This window comes from Molothrus aeneus, chromosome 7, assembly GCF_037042795.1.
Source record: "Molothrus aeneus isolate 106 chromosome 7, BPBGC_Maene_1.0, whole genome shotgun sequence".
Classification (NCBI taxonomy): domain Eukaryota; kingdom Metazoa; phylum Chordata; class Aves; order Passeriformes; family Icteridae; genus Molothrus; species Molothrus aeneus.
Genome location: NC_089652.1, coordinates 3,178,764 through 3,201,286, shown reverse-complemented (window position 1 = coordinate 3,201,286; position 22,523 = coordinate 3,178,764). Strand labels below are relative to the sequence as shown.

The 22,523-nt window shown below is 50.6% G+C and overlaps 1 protein-coding gene across 1 annotated transcript; it reads right to left on the bottom strand.

Moving 5' to 3' along the window:
- Positions 1 to 48: 48 nt before the first annotated feature.
- On the bottom strand, positions 49 to 22,210 carry RAMP1 (receptor activity modifying protein 1). The gene is made up of 3 exons (XM_066553419.1): positions 22,105 to 22,210; positions 10,738 to 10,876; positions 49 to 834 (listed from the first exon to the last, which is right to left on the bottom strand). Exons 1-3 carry the CDS (start codon positions 22,142 to 22,144, stop codon positions 579 to 581), a joined length of 435 nt encoding a protein of 144 aa, XP_066409516.1. The 5' UTR covers positions 22,145 to 22,210; the 3' UTR covers positions 49 to 578.
- Positions 22,211 to 22,523: the final 313 nt, after the last annotated feature.

Genomic DNA, 22,523 nt, shown 5'->3' with positions numbered 1-22,523 from the left:
GGGCACTGAGGGGGAGACTTCAGCTCAGCCTTGACAGAGACAGGCACCTGGTTTATTCAGGTATTTATTTATTTAGGTAGGAAAAGCACCTTATTCCCGTTCCTTGTTAGTAGCCCCAGGGCACCACCCGCTCCCACCACCGACTTCCCCGCGTTGTTCCCCAGCTCCCAGGCAAACCCAGTCTTTTTGCGGGGGGCTGGGGGAGAAGATGCCTTTCCCGTGGGGGGAGGGAACCCAGAACAGGACAGAGAGGAAGCCGAGGATGATCAGGCTCACCCAGACCCGCTGGCAGGATTTCAACTCCCCACACCCCTCTGGGGTTTTCTTTCCCTTTACAATTGCCCTGCTCGCACACGATGGAAGCGGCTGGGAGAGGCGGAGCGGAGCCGGTGCGGGGGGAGCCCCGCGGAGTCCCCGCTCGGCCCAACACCCACCGCTGAAATGCCATTTATTCGGAAACAGCGGGCACACGGGCGGAGGAGGAGCGGTGCCCATGCTGTCCCTGCCTCCGGGGCTCGGTACCCTCCGGCAGATCTTCCCAAACTCCAGGGAACACCCGCCCGTCCCTCCCCGCGCCCCTACACGATGCCCTCGCTGCGTTTGCTCCGCCACACGACGAGCGCTGTCATCAGCAGGGTGACCAGCACGGGCAGCACGATGAAGGGACACAGCACGCCGTTCGGGGGGTCGTGCAGCGCCCGGCCCGACGGCGAGCAGTTCCTGAAGTATTGCCGGTGCACGGCCACGAAGAACTCGTCCACCAGCCGGTTGGGCCAGTAGCAGTCGAGCTTCTCGGCGATCAGCGCCGTGCAGTTGGTGAGCTCCCCGTAGGTGCTGCAAAACACGGGGACACCGGCTGGCACCGCCACCAGCGCCCGGCCACGGCCACGCCACCCTCCCCCCGTGCAATATCCAGTATCCATTATACGCAGTGTATATAAAATACAAAATATATACTGGGTAATTTATAATGACTAGAATAGCATAGCATAGCATAGCATAGAATATCTCATATATATACCATATACATCATATATGTATTATACATAATATATATTACAATATATATAATACATATGGTATATATTATATATATAGTATATATGTTTTATAGATAGTATACATTGTATATATTATATGCAGTATATATACTATATATAGTATATATACCATATATATAGTGTATATATATATAATATGCATTGTATATATTATATACATTATATGCAGTGTATATAAAATACAAAATAAATGCTATGTAATTTATAATGAAAATAGAATGGAATATATCAAATATATATATCATATATATCATATATGTATAATAGATATTATATTATATAATACATATTGTATTATATATTATACATATATGATGTATATGTATCATATATATACACTATATATGTATATATATGTACTATATATATAATACATATATATACAATTATATGGACTATATATGTAATATATATAGTACATATAATTGTATATATACTATAGTATACTATATCTAGCATATAAAGTATATATGTATTATATATAGTAAAAATTGCATATATTATATATATTATATATTGTAATATATATTGTATATTGTATATAATATATATAAAATATATTTTATATATTTTATATAGAATATACAGTATATATATACACTATATACTACATATAAACAATATATATGTATAATATATACTATATATACTATATATAGTATATATTGTATATTTTATACATATATATTGTATATATAATATATATTGTACAGGGAGGGATATGTTATATGCTTTGGCATATAATATATCCCTCCCTGTACAATATATTATATTCTGTTACAGAAATGTGTACCTGAGATTCTACTACAGATTTGAGTTCTTAAATTTTGTAGCCATTTTTTGAGTTTTCAGCTGGATATACCTAGCCCCATAAAAATATGTAGCGGGTGTTTGAAAATTTATGTAACCTATAAAAATATATAGGGTTTTGAGTTCATAGCTGGAGAGGTAAAAATGTTGCAGGGTATTTTAAATTCCCACATCTGATGGCAACTTTTAAGTGCTCAATCACAGCTAAAAGCAGTTTTCATTTATGAAATGACACAGTAGTGGTGGTGGTGGTGGTGGTTTAATTTACAGAAGGAAATGAAAACAGAAATAGTATTTACAGAAATACCAAGAAGCAAGTTTGGAGGTTTTTTGTTTGGTTTGTGTTAAATTTTGCAGAATTTCCTGACTGAACTGGTGTTATTAGAAAATACAGGCCAGACCCACATTTTAAGCAGACTTCAGGAAACTTGTCCCAACTTGGCCTTCAGAGAACCATCCTCCAGCTTGTGTGAGCTCAGTCCAAAGGGGGATAGAAATAAGTTCATTGAATCTACTCAAAAATCTCCTTTAATTTGCCGAAAACTGGGGAGGTTGCACAGAAACCAGCAGGGCAGGCCCACAGCCCATCCCACCCCTCTGTGACCAGCAAGTCCATTTTTCCATTTTTTTAAAAATACCTGGAAAAGCAGGAGCAGCCCTGAGCCAGAGCCACTGTCCCTGTGCCAGCTTCAGCCATGCTCTGGAATGACAGCTAAACTCTCCCTGCTTCAAAAATGACAGCTAAACCCCCCCTGTTTAAAAATTGCATCCAAACCCTCCCTGTTTAAAATTGACAGCTAAATCCCCCCTGCTTTAGAACTGGCCATGCATAAAAACCCAGATACAATTTCCCCCCCCATCCCAATTAGTCACGTCTAATCCTAGAGCAGCAAAGCAAAGCAAACCCCAACTCTCCAATTAAAAACCTGCCTGGGGGAAAAAAATATTTTGGGGGCAGGCTGTGCCCACACAGCCAGAGATTTAATTAACAGGGCCTGCAGCTGCTAAAAGCAGCTTCTGCTTAGCATCCCAGTGTGCAGAATTACCATTTCCCGTTCATCAGCATCCTTAGGAGATCTCAGGAGCTGCAGCAACTTCAGGAACCAGAGGGAAAGCGTTAACAGGCAAATAAAAGCTATTTTTAAAGCTGAAGGGCCATAGTGCAGCTGGCTTAGCTCTTCCCTGGCTCCAACTGCACTTCCATGGGGATAAATCACTGCTCCCATCAGTGCATGTGAGACATGCAAGGAACCAGAGCCCAGCAGGGGCACGAATGGAAGGATAAACTGGCACTGCCCTTTCCAGGAGGCAGCAGTGTATTCCAGCATGTGAGGATGGAGCTGAGGAGAAGGGCTGGGCAGCCACAGCCCCACCAGCAGCATGGGGGGACAAGGAGGTGGCCATAGGGGGTCCCTCCACCTTAATGGGGTGGCTTAACACACCCGAAGTCTCTTGTCCCTTCTGTTTTTACTGTTTTCATTACAGCCCCCTGCTCCAGCTGGCACCTTCAGCAGGAGCAGGGTGGCATCTCTCACCCTCTGGCCCCACACGCCCCTGAGGCCAGTGGGGAGTGACTGGGAGGGTCCCAGAGGGAAAAGAAGCTGTTTTCAGGAACAGGTGCCAGTGCAGAGGTGACTCTGAGGGGTGCTGAGCTCTTGGCCAGGGGAGAGCAAGGCTGGTGCTCCTCAGGAGCTGATTTCTGCCCTTGGTACACAGAACACACCTGACCATGGCACTGCTCTCCATGAACAGCTAAAAGCAAAGCTGAGCTCTCACCTATGGCCAAGTGCTCTCATTTATCCCCCTGCATCTCACAGACCCCCAAACAGCCCTGTGAGACTCCATCATCTCCTGTCCATCCCAAATGCACCAGTCACAGGGCACTGGGGACCTTCTCCTGCCACAGCAGACACCAACAGAGGGGATCCATGGGTTCGGAAGGGACAGCCGGGGTTAACCCCAGGTCCAGGCTGCTCACAGGGCCCTGTCAGACAGGATCAGGATCCCCCTGGAGAGCAGCAGTGGGCTGGGAAGGGGTACCCAGGGTTAACCCCAGATCCAGGCTGCTCACAGGGCCCTGTCAGACAGGATCAGGATCCCCCTGGAGAGCAGCAGTGGGCTGGGAAGGGGTACCCAGGGTTAACCCCAGATCCAGGCTGCTCACAGGGCCCTGTCAGACAGGATCAGGATCCCTCTGGAGAGCAGCAGTGCTGCTGCCTGGGCCTGGGTGTGCTCTTCCCTGGCACTGCTGAACGTGTCCCACTGCCTGTCCACAACAGCATCTGCTGCTCTCTCTTCTCACGGGCAGGGCCACGTTACTGTGACAGCACCAGGCCAGCCTGCTCCCACTGGGAATTCAGCCTGGGCTCTGGTGAAATCCCTCAGGAAGGGGGGGTTGTTTTCCTGCCCTGTTGTTGCCACCCCCCAGCCCAGCCCAGAATGCCGTGTTCTCCCCACACCCACCACGCTGAGCAGGGCAGAGCTGAGCCAAGGCTGCAAGGATGAGCCTCAGGCACAGAGTTAAACTCTCTGGAGAGAGGATGCTCCGCCTCCGTGGGGGTAAAGCAGCTTGAACTTTACCCTGTTTGTGAAAGTTCCCACGGAGGGATGGAGAAGGGGGCGTCAGGATTTGCCCACATGGGTGACATCAGTTTCACAATTATTTTGCTCATTTTAACAGCTTTGCTTCAATTTGGTTTCAATAAACAGGACAATATAAATAACTACCTGTGCTATGAAGGGAATAATTGGATGCAGCCACACCCAGACCCCACCCCAGGAAATTGAGGAAGCCAGGGGGTCCTTTCTGCATCTCCTGACTCAGCAGGAGAGGCTCCCTAATGAACTTTGCTCCAAGCTTCCATTCTGCCTGTAGCAAGCTTGGAGTCAAGCTTCTGGCTTTCAGACAAGCCCACAGCTCATTTGCACGCCTCCATCTCCCAAACACCATCTCCTCCACAAAAATATGAAGGAGCCACTGTAGGATAGCACTGGGAGGAGGGCAGGTTTTCCCAAACAATCCCAGCACTGCCAGGAGACAGACACCTGGCCCTGAAAATCTTGGCTGTGCTTTGGAATATTTTCTCCCTACCCAAAATGAACTGCAGTTACAACTGTTGTCCCTGTCACCATGGAAATGGTTTGGCTTTAAAGGATGCTGTGGCTGGACTGTGTGGGGATGAAGGGCTGCAGGCAGGATGGGGATGGGGCTGGGCCACTGCTGGGAAGCAGTCAAAGAATGATTTAGGGTTTGATGGCATCTGAATGCTTATACTGCTATAAATCCTAAGGAATTCCTCTGGGGCTTTTTATCACTGCAGCCAAGGCTGGAACTGGCTCTGGCATTTATTCCTTGACAGCACTTGGATATGGATGGTGTTGCACTGGACTGGGGTTCACAGGATTGACAGCTTTGGGGTTTTTTTAACCATGAGTATCCCAGTATTTCTTATCCTTCCTCAATTCCTTGCTTCAGAAGGGAAAAAAGAAAACACCACAAGGCTTCGCTTTTGTTTTGCAAATTAAAAGAAAACATTGATTTCCTCCTCTGCAAGGCTGCAGGGTGAGCCTGGGGCCAGGCTAAAGGGGTATCCAGAAGGGACCTGGCAAGCTGAAGATAAGTAAGCAGATAATGAGATAATAAGAGAATGGATCTATCTCTTTTCTGGAAATAATGGACAAATAACTTGAAGACAGAGTGTGAGTGTGCTGCCAGCTGGGAGAGCAGCTCCATCCCTAGCTGCAGCTGTCAGAGCAGCACCATGATCCCCCTGGTGAGCTCCTTCCTGCAGCTCCAGGGGAAAGCATTCCATGGAGATTTTCAGGAATGCCACAGCCTGGATATATTTGGGATGAAGATGCCTGGCTGGGCTGGAGTGACACCCACAGCTGTGGCAGCACTCAGCACCCTGAGCATCGCCCTGTGCACAAACCCTCCTGCAAATCCATTCCCTGGCCAGGGCCCTGCAGGCAGAACCCAGCAGGACAAATATCCCCAAGTCATCAGCGCCTGCTGACGCACTCGGGGTGGGCAGGGGCAGCCCCAGGCTCCACATCCCTGAAATAGCTGCCTCCAGGGAGACCACAGCTAATCCCCCTGGCCCAGCCCATGGAGCTGGAGCTGCAGTCAAAATAGCCAAGCTGATTTTGGGATAATTCACCGGGCACAGCTGAACTCCTGGCCATAGCTCAGCCACCAAAGATCCCGAGATGCAGCTCCGGTCTGGCTTTTGAGTCCCAGGGCAGCCAAGTGGGCAACAGCTCGCCCAAGTTCCCTCAGTCCATGAGAAGAACTTGAATATCAAAATCCACCTGTTTTCCCTAAATAAGCAACGCTGAGAAAGCCAGCAGAGCTCAAGGGGGATGGACAAACCTTCCCAGAGAGTTGGTGCTTGTCCATGGCCCAACCCAAGCTCACCCAACACTCTGCTCCAGGGAGAGCCCTTGGCTGCATCAGGACAGGAGCAGTGGTGCAGGAGCTCAGCTGATGCCTCTGAGGGCGAGGTGGGAGCAGCGTAAGGAGAAACCCCCAGGTAAGATTAGACAAAGCAGTTCATGTGCTAAACTTTGTATCCGACAGGGAGAAAACTTCTTTACTTTTTTTGTTTTATCAATTTCTTCTCTGTTAACTCAGTTGTTTAACCTACACACCAACTACTAAACCCATCCACAGAGCAGCATCTGCTGCCTATAAAGAGGACCAGTGACCCACAATTACAGACTCTGCTGAGACAATTCATTTACCCAGATTGAAATATGGGGTGAGAAACTAGAGGATATCTATATTAATCACAGAAATTAGAAGGTATTGATTAGGAATAGCCACATAAATGATGGACATTGCTTAATATTTGCTGCATCCAAGGAAAGGAATATGTGCAAAACAGCAAGAAGAATGCAAGGATGCCTGATAAGGGGAAGGATGTTTATCAACAACAGGATACAGAATGCAAGGATGCTGAGATAATGAGGCTCCTTGGGCCCCTGAAACCAGATGAATCTGGATGAATCTCCTGCCTTGGACAGTGGCCAAAAGATCAGTAAGCATGTGCAAGGCACCAGGGTCAGAATGTCAGCCCTGAGGAAGACAACTTTACTTCATCCCCTAGGACCACCAGAGACAACCGATAAGCTGACTGGCATACAAAACAGAGAGGGAGGGGAGCCAGGAAATTATTTATTGTGAACCTTGGTGCAGATGCAACATTCTAGGGGATAAAAGAAAACCTGAGTGGACAGAGGGCAGGCATGGCTTTGTGGAGATATCCTCATGCCAAATAAAGGCATATCCACTTTAAAACTCATCCTGTCTTTGAGTTTTAGAGTCTCTCTCCGTGTGTCAAGATGTTCCCATCCTCAACTGAGCAGGAATGATAGAGCTTAGGGGCATTTCCCTGCTAAATGCTGCATCCAGGGAATCATCCTAACATGATGCTGCTGGTGGTACAGAGGCAGAACCTCCCAGCACTCCTCCTCGTTTCAGACAGGTTTCAAGCACTGAAATGCCCTGGTTTGGGGGAAGATCTGGAGAGAACAGGCTCTAGGCAGATGTTTCATTGCCATTTCTTTGTCTCACACCTGGTGGAACACAAAATCCTTCCCCTAACGCCAGAGGGGTGACCAGGCATCTGTGTCCCACTCCTGCTGGGACACCTTCCCCTTCCCCAAAAAGGGGATGATGATTCCCACACACATCCAGGGAGCAAGGTGTTGAGCCCACCCAAACCCCACATCCTTGCAGCTGATTTACTGCAGTAACTGAACTATTTCTGCCCAATTTTTCCACCGTCCTGAGGGCACAAGAGGATCAGAGGAATGTCATCTCTCAAATAACCCTGAGCCATGTGTTTGCACGGAGCAAATGGACTCAGGCAATCAAATTAAAGCCTGCAAGCTTATCAACATTTCCTCCAAGTGCCTCAAGGGTAAGGAGTTCAGCTGAAGCTCTTTAGGAGACAAACAGGACAGTGTGAGATAAAGAACAAGATGGTCAAGGCTGGAACATCATCAGCAGCCCTGGGCATTTCTGAGCACCAGATGAGGCTTCTCAAGACCAGAAACCTCCCACAGTCTTCCAGCTCTCTTTTCTTCCCCTCCATTCTGCCATGGATCAAGGGGAAGGAAAACCCAATAGTATGTTTAGAATCACAGAACAGAATCATCAAGGTTGGAAAAGACCTCCAAGATCTTGAAGTCCAACCTTTGAGGGATACACAAACATGTGTAGGTTTTGATTTCACCCTGAAGAAAGGGCCACAAAGCAGGAAACCACAGAAATCTCACCAAACCTTAATTTTTGTGCAAACCACTCATGGCACACAGCACCATCTGCTCCGTGTCTCCAGCTGACCCCCATCCCTGCTGCTGTCACATGAGCTCATTTTTGTTCTGCCACTTCATTTTCCCAGGGAAAGGCCGTGGAAAGGCACAAGATGGAAAGTCAGCAGAAGGGGGAAAGAGGGAAGTTATTCCCTCAAGCCCTCACACCAGCACACAGCCACCCCTGACCAGTCTTTGAGCTTCTATCAAAACCATCACAGCAGATCTACACCGTGGTGGTACCAAAAGATTCAGCTCTGCTGACTATAAATAGGAAAGAGCTTATCCAAAGAAAGCACTGTTTGCAATAAAAATAAAACCAAACCCAAAGGAAATTCCCTCAGAAAATCCAACAAATCCCTGCAGTGCATGTGTGGGGTGTCCCTTTGCACCCTCCTCATCCCACAGAGATGCTCCCAAGCATTCCACCAGGGAAGCAGGGCTGCATCTCCTCTGCTCCCAAGTCATAAACCCCAGCTGACTCCCTGACACTGATTACAAACAAGAGGCTGAGCAGGCTGCTGCCACTGCCATACCACTGCAGCCTCTCCCTCTAGTTGCTTGGGAAAATCAACACACAACTTGTGGAAGCGGGGGCTGAGCCAGCAGCTCTGGTGGGACAGTTTGGGATTTTCTCACAGGCAGGCTCTGAGGACATCTCGGTGGGTTATGGGGTTTTCACATTGACTCAGGGGGTTTTGAACTGTCTGGAGAAGCAGAGTGCTGAGCAAAAATGAAAAACCTCCTGGAAAATATGTCCATCAAGCTGTGAGCCCTCATGATGGGGATCCCAATCTGCCTCTTCATTAACCCATTGATTTTCAGCACACTGCAGGGCCATGGTCTTCTCCTACTGGAGCTCCACTGCTGTGTGGTGGAGCATGGTCACCACCCTGACTTCCAAACCCTCCGTGAAAACCCTTTAACCCAGAATGGCTGAGGCTGGAGAGGACCTCTGGAGATCCACTTCACCTTGTCCAAACTCCCCTGCTCACACAGGGCCACCTACAGCTGGCTGCACATGACCACGTTCAGCTGGTTTTTAGTATCTCCAAGGATGGAGATTCCACATCCCCCCCCAGGAGATCTGTGCCAGAGTTTGGCCACCCTCACAGTGAAAACACATTTCCTGGTATCCAGAGGGGACCTCCCATGCCTCAGTTTCTGCCCATGCTTTCCCACCAGGACACTTTCCTGGCTCAGGTTCAACCTGGTGCCCACCAGAACCCCCAGGTCTCATTCTGGTTGTTTTTGGTTGGAAATGCAAGATGTGCCTGGGGCTGTGTATTCTATTCTGTATCTGTCAGAGGTGGGGCAGGTCTCTTCTGTTCATGGGGCAGTTTTCTTGATCTCTTCCACAACCCAGCCTCCCTCCAGGAGATCTCTTCTGTTCATGGCCACTGAGTGTCCCTGCATGGCTGATCAAATTCCATCATCCCATGGGGAGATGCTCTGCCCAGGGGAGGAGCCAAGCATTCCTGCCTGGATACAATCTGACCCTGGGAACACCAGAGTAGTCTTTGCCCACTGCATTCCCAGAGGAGCAGCTTTCTTCTCCCCTGCATTCCCAGAGGAGCAGCTTTCTTCTCCCCTGCGTTCCCAGAGGAGCAGCTTTCTTCTCCCCTGCGTTCCCAGAGGAGCAGCTTTCTTCTCCCCTGCATTCCCAGAGGGACACCAGGCCCATCTCCAGCAGCCCTGGAGCTTCAGAGGAAAACTCCCCCCTTGTGCAGGATCCCTGCTCCAGCAGAACCACAGCTGGCACTGCAGGAGGGCTGAGCCACCATGGAATGGGACTGTGCCACCACCCTGACACACAGGGGGTCAGCTCCTGTTCTGACTCTGGCAGTGTCGTTTTGTCTTACTGCATTTTTATTTATTTTTATTTTTCCTAGGAAAGAACTGTTATTCCTATTCCCATATCTTTGCCTGAGAGCCCCCCTTAATTCCAAAATTATAATATTCAGAGGGAGGAGGTTTGCATTTTCCATTTCAAGAGAGGCTCCTGCCTTCCTTAGCAGACACCTGTCCTTTAAAACCAAGACGCTGGTTTCTCTCTGGGCAGCTCCAGCCCATCCTGGTGCCTGGGGCTGCTCCTCCTCAGGTGCAGGACTTTGCTGAACTTCAGGAGGTTCCCAGCTTGCTGGGGTCCCTGTGGGCAGCAGGACAACCCACCTGGCTTGGTGTCACCTGAGGTGCTGGGATTACCCTCAGTCCCATCAGCCACATTACTAAAGAAGAGATCAAGCAGGACAGAGGTGATCAGCACCCAATGATCAGCACCCCCAGGCCTGGCTGCTCTGGCATTCCTGACCCACCTCACCCAGCACACAGAGGAGACAGTGCCAAAAACCCCACCAAAGCCTGGGCACACAACATCCCCTGCTCCCCCCTCCAAACCCTCCAGGTGGGACCAGGCTGGAGAAACCCCCTGGGGACCCAGCAGGGCCAGAGGCAGGGCAGCAGCAGCAGCCAAGCAGTGACATGAGGGTGCTCCCCCGCTAGACAAAGCTCAGAATGGCAGAGGGAGGAGCAGAGGGGGCTCACTTACCCCACGGTCTCGTCCCAGTCACACCAGAGGCGCTGGCCGATGCCCTCCATGCTGTGCTGGAAGTCCTTGAGGCAGTAGTGGCGGATCATGGCGCCGTAGTCGGCCTCCTGGCACGCCGTGGCCGCGATGAAGTGCTGGGCTGCAAGACAGGGAGGGCTGTCAGCTCTGCTGGGCCCACAGGCTGCTCAGGTTTGAGCTTTTCTATTTTTCACATTCTGTGCTGCTTTAGTGTGTGGGTCTGGGATTCATATTAAGGCATGGTGAGCTCTCTGCACAGAGCAGGGAGACAAAACAATAGCTGGGGACCAAGGACAAATGATCCAAATCTCAGGCCCAAGAGCACAAACAATGGCAGAATAAAGAGAGAAAAACAAGAAGGATGGGACTTCATGGGCTAAAGCTATAACTGGACAATGAACTCCAATATGTAAATGGACCAGAACTTATAAAAGTAAGAGACCCTGTGACCAGTCATGCATTTTCTGACCATTTTGGATTCACCTGGCCTGGGCTCTTGTGCTGCCCAAGGTGGATCCATTGAGTGAGGCCTTTTAATAAATCCCTACTTTATTCTTTAACTCTGTCTGGCCTCTGTTCCAGGTCAGCCTTCACAGGGCATCACCAGCCCCAGCACAGCCCCTGTCCTCACACAGAGGCACCTGCCAAAGCCCTGCTGCCACCAGAGCAACCCCAGCTCTCCAAAACCTCCTCTTCCTCCTCCCAGGTTTGTTCCCCTCCTCTCAGCCCTGGGAGCCTGCACCCTCCCAAGTGCCTGGTGCTGATAAATCAGTTATTCAAGACATGCTGGGCAGCTCATAAATCAGTAAGGATGTGGATTTATTCTCTGCTGATCACCCAAAATGCCTTTGGACTTCAAATGTCTGGGTTTTGGGCTTAAAACACAAGTAAGGGTGTGGGGAAGCTGGGGAATAAGAGAACCCTGCCGCTGAGCCCTGAAAAATGACCTGCACAGTGCCACACTTGGGAAGAAACATCCACCTCTGATGGAGCACAGGGACAGACACAGGGAAATCCATCAAATCCACCCCTGGCTGCCCAGTGCTGATTGAATTCCCTCCTGGGAATGTGTCCCTGCAACTGCTCTAAAAAGGGGACAAAAAAGGTGCTGCTTACAGTCTCATGCACAATCACTGCAATGCTGCTGGTGAGGGGAAAGGGAAAGGACAGTGATGCTACAAAGGGAAGGGGAAAATGGGGGGAATGGTTTAGTGAGCCTGGCTATAAATAATAGCTTTCCCTTGGTGCCAAAGTGCCAGCTAGTGCCTTTGCAGCTCCTGGAGTGCACTGCAGGCAGGCACCACATACCAGATCTATTTTTTGCTACGTGTGAATAACTCTGTGCTTTATTTTTATCTGATTTTTTTAACACAACAGAGCTGAGCTGCTTATTTAGTGGCCAAGGGACATCACCATGGGACACCATCCCTCTGCAGCCTCCAGAATCCTTGGAGCATCTTATGGCAATGGGTGGGAAGTCAGGAGCTGGTGGGAATTTGGGTGGAAGGGCCCCCAGAGCCTTGGCTGATGTTCCTGGATGGGTGCAAGGCTCCCACACTGCCTCTGACAGCAGCAGCCACTTTGGCCTGACTTGAGATAAAACCATGGGACTCACTGAGCCAAGAGAAGTTCAAGAGCATGAAACCCTCACTGCTGCAATAATAAAACTGAGTTTATCAAAATCTCAAGCTCTGCCTAGCTGATACCAGCCAAGAGCACAGCCTCAGCCAGGGATAAGCCCTGCTCCCAGGTGGGAGGGCTTGACATGCTGAAGCAAAGCACCAAGAGAAGAAGAAGAAGAAGAAGCAGAAGAAGAAGAAGCAGAGGAAGAAGAAGAAGAAGCAGAAAGAAGAAGAAAGAAGCGAAGAAAGAAGAAGCAGCAGAAAGAAGAAGAAGAAGCAGCAGAAGAAGCAGCAGAAGAAGCAGCAGCAGAAGAAGAAGAAGAAGATGAAGATGAAGAAGGAAACAAATTTACATGAGGCAAATGTAAAATGATTTACAGACTGCAAACCTCAGTTCCAGGCAGGCTGAAGGATGATTGATGGCCAGGAGGCTTTTCTCCCCTTCCCATCCCTTCCAATCTGGATGAGCCAAGTGAAGGCTGAGTGAGCACCAGCGTCCCAGGGAGGCTCAGGAGCCACCCCGGGGGTCACCCCTGGGTGACATCCGTGCACTGGGCTGTGAAGGACATGTAAATATCACAGCCATCACTTGTCTGGACAAGCAGCTTGCAGAGGAAATGCTGCTGGGGAATGTGTCAGGTGCAGAGCAGAGCACAGCAAAAGGACAAGGGAGAGCAGGGGAGGAGAAGGGATTAAGAAGCAGAAAGATGAGCAGGCAAGGGGATTGAGGAGCACAGGAGGAAACAGAGCAGGAAGGAGTGAGTGAGACATGCAAAGCACAGAGAGAAACTGAGGAAGACGAAGCCACTTGAGGAAATTCAGCAAAAACACCTTAACCTTGAGTGGAGGGAGGAGAAACACTGAATAAACCATGGGGAGGAAGCAACCACAACCTGGCTGCAAGAAGCAGCAAGCCACACAAAGCTGGTAGCCAGCATGAAAATCACCCTACCATTAAAACAAAAACCACCCCAAACCAAGTGAAAACCAAACCCTGGGGAGCTTTAAGCACTTGCTAATCCCAGCAGCTCAGAAGATGCAGCTCTGGAGCTCCTTCAGAGGCAGGGGAGCTCCTTGCTGTCCCTGCCTGCCCCAGCAGGACCTGCTCCTGAAGGTGCCTCTCCCACTGCATCTCCCACACCTACCCAAAGCCCTTGGCCCCAGGGGCTGGGGAAAGCAGAGCCATCAGCCTGTGACCTTTTGCAAGGACACTGGATTCTGGACATGGTGAAGGGCTCTTTTGTTTCAGGCCCAGCAGGGCCCGTTGTGTCAGTGCTGTGAGGATGGAGCTGGGCACGGCGAGGCAGAAAAGCTCTTTTGTTTCCAGCTGACCAGGAGAACTGACTTTAGCTGGAACTGCACAAATTAAGGTCAAAGTGAGAAGCTCCTGCCACGTTTCCACATGGTGCCCACCTCACCCCACAGATCCCTGCTGCTTCACAGATTTTCCCCCAACCCCACTGCAGACTTCAGGCTCAGGGTTTGTAACAACAGGGGAGGAAAAAAAGCAGGGAGGGATTTTTGTATCTCCTGTCTCTCCTTCCAGAAGGTTTCTTTCTGCCCTCAGCCCTGCTGATGAAGATGGTGTAAGTCAGCTGCAGTGAGCTGTAAATAACTCAGCTCCAGAGCAGTCACAGCCCTGCACTCAGCAGCATCCATCTGGGAAGGCTGCAAGGAGCTGCTGAAGAACTGAGCTCCACAACTCAACTGGAGCAAGGCTGAGCTGCCTCCCCTCTCCTGGGCCCCATCACTGCCATTCCCTCAGGAACAATGGCATTGAGAGCTGCAGGAATGCAGTGCTCCTCTGGGAGCATCCCACTGCAGCCATGCAGCACCTCCACAGCCCAGCTTGGTCTTTAGGTGCCACAGGGACATGGGGACTCACAGAACTCTGGAATGGTTTGGGTTGGAAAGGACCTTCAAGTTTATCCAGTGCCACCCCTGCCATGGGCAGGGACACCTTCCACTATCCCAGGTTGCTCCCAGCCCCATCCAACTTGGCCTTGGACACTTCCAGGGATCCAGGACTCTGCCCATCCTCCCAGGGAAGAATTTCTTCCCAATATCCCATCCAACCCTGCCCTCTGGCAATGGGAAGCCATTCCCTCTTCTCCTTTCAGGAGAATTGTTGATGAACAACCTTCCCTGCTGAGAGAATCCCTGATTGCCTGGTAAAAGATGCAACATTAAGGACCCTTGGTTTGCTCCTCACAGGAAACACCTGGAGAGCAGTGGTGAGGAGGTGATTGAGGGGATGGCTTCTGCAGGCATCCCAGATCCTCATGATTGCCCTGGGATTGATGTCCTGGAGAGTCCCAGCAAGCATCCACCAGGACTCAGCTTACTGAGGGTTAGCTGCACAAAGCCTGTCACACATTTATTTCAGCAGAAAAACAGTGTTGGTCCTGAAGTGTTACAAAAAATTCAGGAAGAGGGAAGACAACTGGACTCTCCTACTGCACATCTCAGAGCTGGAGCCTGGACCAAGAGCTTGGGGCCACCCCTCCAGAAACAGCTTTGGGGACACCACTCTCTGTGAGCCCACATATCTGTCTCAGTGATGGTTCACCTGCAAAAATCCCTGAGCTTTCTCTGCCAGAAACATCCTGCACCTCACATCAGCACCCCTCTGCACAATCCCTTGCTCTCTGACCTCTCCCTCCTCAGTGTGCCAGGAATTCCAGGAATTCTTGGGCTTCTCTTGCTGGGATGTGCAACCAACTCCAGGGGGAGGACTGTGAAGCCTGAGAACAGATTTGGGGATTTCAGACTGGCACAGCAGCATGGGATGTTCCCCTTTCCCAGGCAATTCTGCAGGTACCCCTGGTGGTGCTGGGTGAACGATGAAACTGTCTGACAACACCTGCAGGGAATGCACCAGAACATCCAGCTGGACTGCCTGGATTTTTGTGGGGAAACTGTTCAGGGCTTCATAGCAAAGAGCAGGAAACAGGCAGATACTGACCCAAAAGCTGAAGCCCAAAGATGGCAGGTAAGTGCCAAGTGACACTGACAGCAGGGCTGGCACACGTGGCACCACCAAAGCTCTGGGCTCTGAGAACAAACACCCCAGTATCTTCCCCTGGGCTTCTCCCAGATTCTCAGAGCTTCCCTGTGAAATGAGCAGTGCTCTCAACAAGCCCCAGATGGAAAAAGGCTGTTTTGCTCTCCTCTTCAAGGTGGTGGTTTTGCTGTTTTATTCAGAACATGCCTCGTGGTCTGGACCTGGCTGCAGAATAAAACATTCACAGGAGGGTGGGGAGAGGACACGGGGCAGGAGGCAGAGGATGAGAGTGAGAAACATCCCAGTTTGCAGCCATAAAAATGGAAAAATCGCCCTTCCAGCATCTGCAGAAACCTGGGGAGGGTCTGGTACCCTCTGTTTGTAACACATCCTTCCACTGGGACTGCTCCTGGCAGCACCAGCTCAGCAGAGGCTTCAGAGCCTGCAAACAGCCCTTGGTTCACAGGGAAAAACTAAACTGGTGTTCAGCTGGAATGCCTTTTATGGGACAGAAAACTGCAGGTGCTGGGGACAGCAGGGGGCTGGCCCAGCACTGTGCCCTCCTCAAGAGCCACCTGCCCGTGCTGCCAGCCCAGGCAGGGTTATTCCCTCCAGGATTTGCACAGGGAATGGAGTTTTCAAGTCCCTCCTCCCTGCCCAGCTGGGATCCAGCAGCAGTTCCAGGGGCTGAGCACAGACTGGGAATGGGGATGGATGAAGGGATCCCAGCCCTGCAGGTGACCATGGGGGAGACAGAGACCTGCAAGGATCATCCCATTCCCAATCTGTTCATGGAGCTTCAGGAGCACCCTGAGGTCCCCAAACCAGGCAGCTCCTGCCACTGTCCCTCAACCTGCAGGACTCCCTTCTCCAGGGCAGTCACTCAGGATGTGAATGAAAAGGGAATTCATGGGATTTGGAGGGGTTTATGTGCTGAAAGGGAGTGGGGATTTTCCAACACAGTGAGGATTCTGGAGGCAGAGCAGATGCTGAGAGGTTGGGGGGAGATCTGCCCATCTCTGGCAAGGCTGATCCCAGGATTTCTCTGCCAAGGCTCACTTGGGAAACCCCCAAAGGAGGATCCCCCTCCCTGCCTGCCCCTGCTCCAGGGGCTGCAGATGGAGCAACAGAAGGAAAGCACAGAGCTCCTTCTTGAACAGGGCACGGACACAGGGACAGAGCCCTGCTGGATGGAGCTCCCCTGGGAGCTCTGCAGATGGAGAGCTCATCCCCAATTCTGCCTGTCCAACAGCTTCACTGCCACAAAGCCACAACAGGACTCCAGGAAAGCAGGATGGGGGAGAAGCCACTCAAGCTGAGAGGGGGGGGAAACTTGAAATGGGAAGAGATACAGCCCATGGTGGGAGTACATCCTGCTGGCTTGGGAGACAGGGGACACTGGATCCACAGTCAGCAGAGAAAGTCACTCCCTGCTCAGGGTGCTGGGGACAGGCCCTGTTAGGGACCTGCTGTGTGGAAAACTTCCAAAGGGGCCAAAGGTTTCCACCTCTGAGGGAATGCAGCACAAGATGTGCTGGGCCTGAAAAACCCTCTGGGGCTCACCCCACAAACCACTTTTATATTAAGGGGAAGTGCACCCACAACTCAAAGGCCTTTCATCTGATTTATTAACTCCCTGCTCCTGGAATGGTTATTCCCTTCATTTTATTACACTAAGCAAAATAAAGAGAAAGCTGGTTTTTCTTTCTCCAGCCAGCATTAATGAGCTATTTTGCATACAGCTGAACATCATCATGAAACCCACAAGGATCTCCCAGGTTTTAAATTTGGCACAAATCCTGTTGTGCCTGCAAAGGAAGGAAGTGATTTACCCCTCAAGCTGGTACTTGCAAGATTTGTAGGCATTTTCTTTTTGCTAGGTTGGGGATACTTGAGTTTTTGTTGCCATTCTATAGCTATTCCGAGCATTATAAGAGGGCACAAAATAAACTGCCTAAAAATAACTGTCAGGGAATTATTAGTTGGAAGTTGAGGTAGGAGCCAGCTGCCTGAAAGCAAAGCTTGTCTGGGGGCTTTTGGGGGGCTCAGAGGTACCACTGAACTGTGTCACTCCTCTTTCAAGTCCAGTATTTCATGGAGCACCTACAGCATCCAATCTATCCCCAAAGGAAAGATAATAATAAAAATAAATAATTTTAATTCCAATCCATGCAAGATTCCATGTAACAGCTCCTGTAAGATGCAGAATACGGGATTGAAACAAAAATGCAAAATCAAGGTTTGTACTGTGTAGCCCAGTGCAGGGCAGCCCTGCTTAGCTGGGTGACTTTTTGTCATAAAGCATTGCTGTTAAATAATATTAACTACTAAATACACTGAAATAGGCTGCTCCAAGGAACTGCATGAGGGTCTTTCCCTCCTTGCCTCAGTTTCCCACCTGTCTTAGCCTTGTTATCCATCAGAGGCTGCCAAGCACATTTCCAGGAATGGGATTTCTCTTACATATCCCTAGACTTGATTCTGCAGAGGACAGAATGACAAATACTTTTATTTACTCACTCCAATTCACTCACTAGGCAAAATAAAATCAAAAGCAGCCGAGAAGGGAGGAAGGAGAAAGGAAATGAAAAGCCAGGCATGCTGAAACCCAACTGCTGGCTGACTGCACATCAGGGGAGGGAAAAATGTACCATGAGCTGTTAGTTATAAAGATAATTATATCCTTGATGAACAGCGGGGTCTTTTGGAAAATAGTTCTTCTTGATTGAATTAATGGAGGCAAACCACAGGCTTTAGACAGGCACTGGCAATGTCTGTACAGCCCTGACTTCACCCACCCCGAGTTCAAATCATGCCTGGCTGTGGCCACCATCAAATCCCTGCTCACAAGAGTGGGGTGGAAGAAAGGAGGGATCCCCACTGGATTCTGTGCACCCTAAATCCAGGGCCTGAAGGGAACCAGCCACACACCCCCTGCATTCCCAGGCAGGATGTGGTGTCCAACATTGCCAAACCAACATCTTAATCCAATGTTAGAGCAAGGTTCAGAGTTATTTTTAAAACATCAACAAAGCACTGGATGCCACAGATCCCTGGTCTCAAAGCCAGGGAGAAAGGAGCAGCCACCACACTCCAGATCTCAGGAATGTGCTAAAGGCAAATGTACTCTCCTTCCACCCCCGGGATTATTTTTTCCTTCAGCTATTTCAGTTGATTGAGGCTAAAATAAGAACAGGGGAAAGCAACACCAAGGTTAAAAGTGCCTGGCATTGGTTTGGAGACAACACACTGTGATCCTGCTGGTTCAGGTTTCAACGTGTGTTAAACACAGATTTTCTGCTACATGGGACAAGCAAACATTTTATTGAATTACCTTCAAGATAAAAAAATCACTGCCAGGGCAATCTAACAGATTTCCCATGAAGAAGCACATATTGAGTAAATATAAAAATCTGTTAGGGAGAAAAGCAAAATAACCTCACTGTCACCTTGGTGCACCCATCACAGGCTGCACACAACAGCAGCTTCACTGAACACTTTCAGCACAGAGTTTCCAGACTGAAATCTGCTGCTGAGCCACGTGAGCAGCCCAGGAATCACCAGAATCATTTGTTTTCCTTTTCAACAGAGACTTCTCAATGTGGTTTTCCTCCCCTCCAGCTGAAGAGCACACAGAGATTTTGCACCTCTCTGCAACTCCCCCACACACAGCACTACTGCTTTCCCTGCAGATGTTTCCTAAGGGATATAGGGATGCCCAGGGGGGTCACCCTTGGCTGAAATGGGGTGGTTTTCACCCAAGCTGCTGCCTGCCTCCCCACTGGGCTGCTTCTCTGTTTTCACATCCCCAAAAGCTCACGTTTTAAAAGCACAGAGACAAGAGACTGAAACCATGAAGCAGCTTCATTAGTGGATTTGATGATTAAAAGCAGCCAGCTCTGTAGGCAGCTTAATGGCAGACAGGGATGAAGATTCCCTGGTAATCACCCACCCACAGCAGGAACTGACCCGGCAAACCCCAGCCACTGTATTTTAGAGGAGAAAAAGGCATTCAGCTGAGTGAGCTGACACGCTGCATTTCCCCTCTAATGGGCTTTTAATGCTCCTCTCGCTCCAGCCCAGTGGTGGTTTCGGTCCTTGCTCGGAGCAGGGTCTGTGCTGGGAGGGGCTCTGACCACAGCCACGGGTGTGGGGCCCAAACCTCCCCCAAAAAATGACAGAGCCAGACTCTGCATCCACTCAGGGAGGCAGAACAAAGTCACCAGAGCAGAGCAGTAACTCCAGATTCGCAGCCACGGCTTTCCAAAAGCTCCCTCAACTCCGCCACAACCCCAAGGTGGATTTCCAGCCCCGTGCAAAGGTGAGAGATGCCAAGCCCATCTTTAGCCATTATGAGGGTCTCATTTCATTCCAGCCAGGCCATGGCATTTGTATTTGCATTACTCGCAGCCTCCCGGGTCAGCACGAACGGGAGGCTGTGAGGCCGGTGCTTCACGGCTCTTAAACTCAGCACGGTTTCAGGGTTAATCAATGCAACCCTCCTCCTCAAAGCCAAGAGGCTTCCTGAGCCCATCACACAGCCACCAAATCCTGCAGGAAAAACAACTGGCACCTGTAGGAGCACTGCAAGGAATTACAGGGGGGAGGAATTTTGTTGTCCCCGTCCACACGCTTCTCTTTTAATGCATAGGAAGTTCTGAGTCCTCTCCATGCCAGAGATGGTCTCAAAGGAGGAGCAATGTTTTACTTCATTGTCAGGGATTTCTACCAGGGCACTCTGTAAATATTGAGGAGGATTTTCTCAGAGAGGCAGCAGCCTTAAATTCGAGTTTCAAGGGAGCTTTAGGCTTTTGTAAAGGAGGCACTCAAACTACAATCATTACCGAGTGTGCTTGGGCTGAGAGAGGACACAAAGCGCTTTAATTCCTGTTTTCCAGGAGAGGTCATACACAGTACCCAGAAGTTTTGTTTTTAGGAAAGCATCTGTAGGCTACACAAACACAGTGCTGTACAGCATAGACAGAAGATGCAGGGAATCAAGAAGATATTAATGTTTTACTGACCTTATCTGCAACTGCCTCTCACCTCTCACAGTAATAGTTCTCTACACCCAAAAGAAATCCAAGCACTACCCTTAAACACCAAACCACAGCACAGAGCTGTGTGTGGTGCCAATCATCACTGCCCCAGTAACAGCAAGAGCCTGCCCCATCCCCTCCTCCCTGAGCAGCCTCTGCAGGAAGCTGCAGCCAAAATCCAGAAAATGCCTCATTTTGCCTTAATGGAAGTGGTTACCTTGGGGTACAGCTGGATCCCTGGCCTGCTGAATGAGACTGGGGTTTTTAGGATGGCTGATTCCCTGCCTGCCATTGCTTTTTAAAGACTGCAGCCAGTGGTGAAGTTACTTAAAGCTCGAGCTTTAAGAGACAGGTTTTTCTTTCATACCCCTCCCTTTAAAAAAAAAAAAAAATCTCATTTTAAAACACCTGCATTTTTGGTGCAAATCACCGTGATTTCTGGGCACTCAGTTGCCACTTGCAATTTCAGTGCAGCCCTGACTGTAAAAGCAGAAAGGTGTAAAAAGGCTGGGTGTTTTCCTTAAATGTGCTCAAAATACAAAATCCCAGGAGGAGAAGGCAGTGAAAAACACATCCACAGCACCAAGGTTAGCTGCCACCGGGCACCTGGCTCACACAAGAGGCAGCATCCCGCTGCTCCCGAGCCCACTGGACAGACGGAAAGGAGCAGCCTGGAGTACTTTCAAAGTTACAGCTCCCCGACCAAGAGAAGGGAGAGTCAGGGAAAGGAGACAGAGGCTGGGAAAGCAGAGCAGAGAGAAATCCTAGCTAGCAGGAGAGGAATTAGTGCTCCCTGCGCAGGGCTCTGCAGCCAGGAACGCGCAGCCTTTCCCTGCAACCCAGCAGGGGAATGTGCCTCGTCCAAGGGCACGGGCTGCTCCTGCCCCGCACAGCTGAGGAGCAGTAAATAGTTAATTACATGGTACAGATCAGCACATTATGTGCAGCACGGCTCAATGCATTATTCACCGGGGCTTGGGGGACAAAACCGGCACAGGGGAAGGAAGGGAAGGAAGGAGAAATTTGCGCTGCCTCAAGGAGCACTTGATTTTGTGGAAGATCAGCGCTAGGATGAGGGGGTGCGGTTTCCCTCTTTTCCACAGCACCAACACCCCTCCGAGCTTTTGCTGCAGGTACACGGGTGACAAGCACGGCACAAATCTCTACCTGTTGCACTGAAATGCCAGCAGCAGCAAAGAAACCGAGGCACGGTGCATCCCATGGAAACAACCACACAACGCCAGCGCTTCCAACCCCACCACCGGTAACCCCAGAATATCCAACCTCAGCTCTTTGAAGGGGCACTTCGGGCTATCTCCTCTTCCCTGCGGCTCAACAAAGGGAAGGCAGACTCCAAAGGCAGTAATTAAACATTTGCACCAAAAGGCGCGGACAGGAGGCAGAACTCGCCTCGGTCCACCTCACCTAGCAAGCAGGGAATCCCCCACAAGGCAGGCTGCGTCCCACAGCATCACCGCCTCACTGCTCCTGAGGCCAAGCGCCCTGGAATCATTTCTCCTTTTAATTCCCCTACTGCTGTGTCGCCAGCGAAGCCAGGGGGGAGCCTCGCCGTGCTTCAGAGAGAGCGGTGAAACCGCGGGGGAGGCGGCCGGGGCTGCCCGCCCGCGCCCAGGGGGAATCCCGGGGAGCCCCCGGGAAGTTGTGTCGCGGCGGCCGCACTTACCCAGGACGAAGCAGAGGAAGCGCCGCGGGAGCAGGGCCATGGCCCCGCGGCAGGAGCGGCTCCGCTCCCGGGGCCGGGCGGGCTCCGCGCCCGCGGCGCTGCCAGAGGGGCGGGCCCGGGGCGGTGCAGCCCCGCCCGGCTCCGGCCCCGCTCCCCCGGCGGCAGCGCGGAGCAGAGGACGGGGGAAGCGCCCCGGTGGGGGCAGCGGGATGGAGCCCGGGCTCTCCGTATCGCCCTCTCGCAGCCCAAAGGCGCGGCCAGGGGAGCGAACAGTTCCGAAGGAATGCACAGAGCAGTCCGGCTGCCTCCCGCGCTTTCCGTAACCCCGCTTCCACCTCCTCCAAGGGGATTTTCTCCCTAAAAAACCCTGCCTTCCCCCTTTCTAGGGCTAAACGTACACATGGAACGCGATTTTGAGG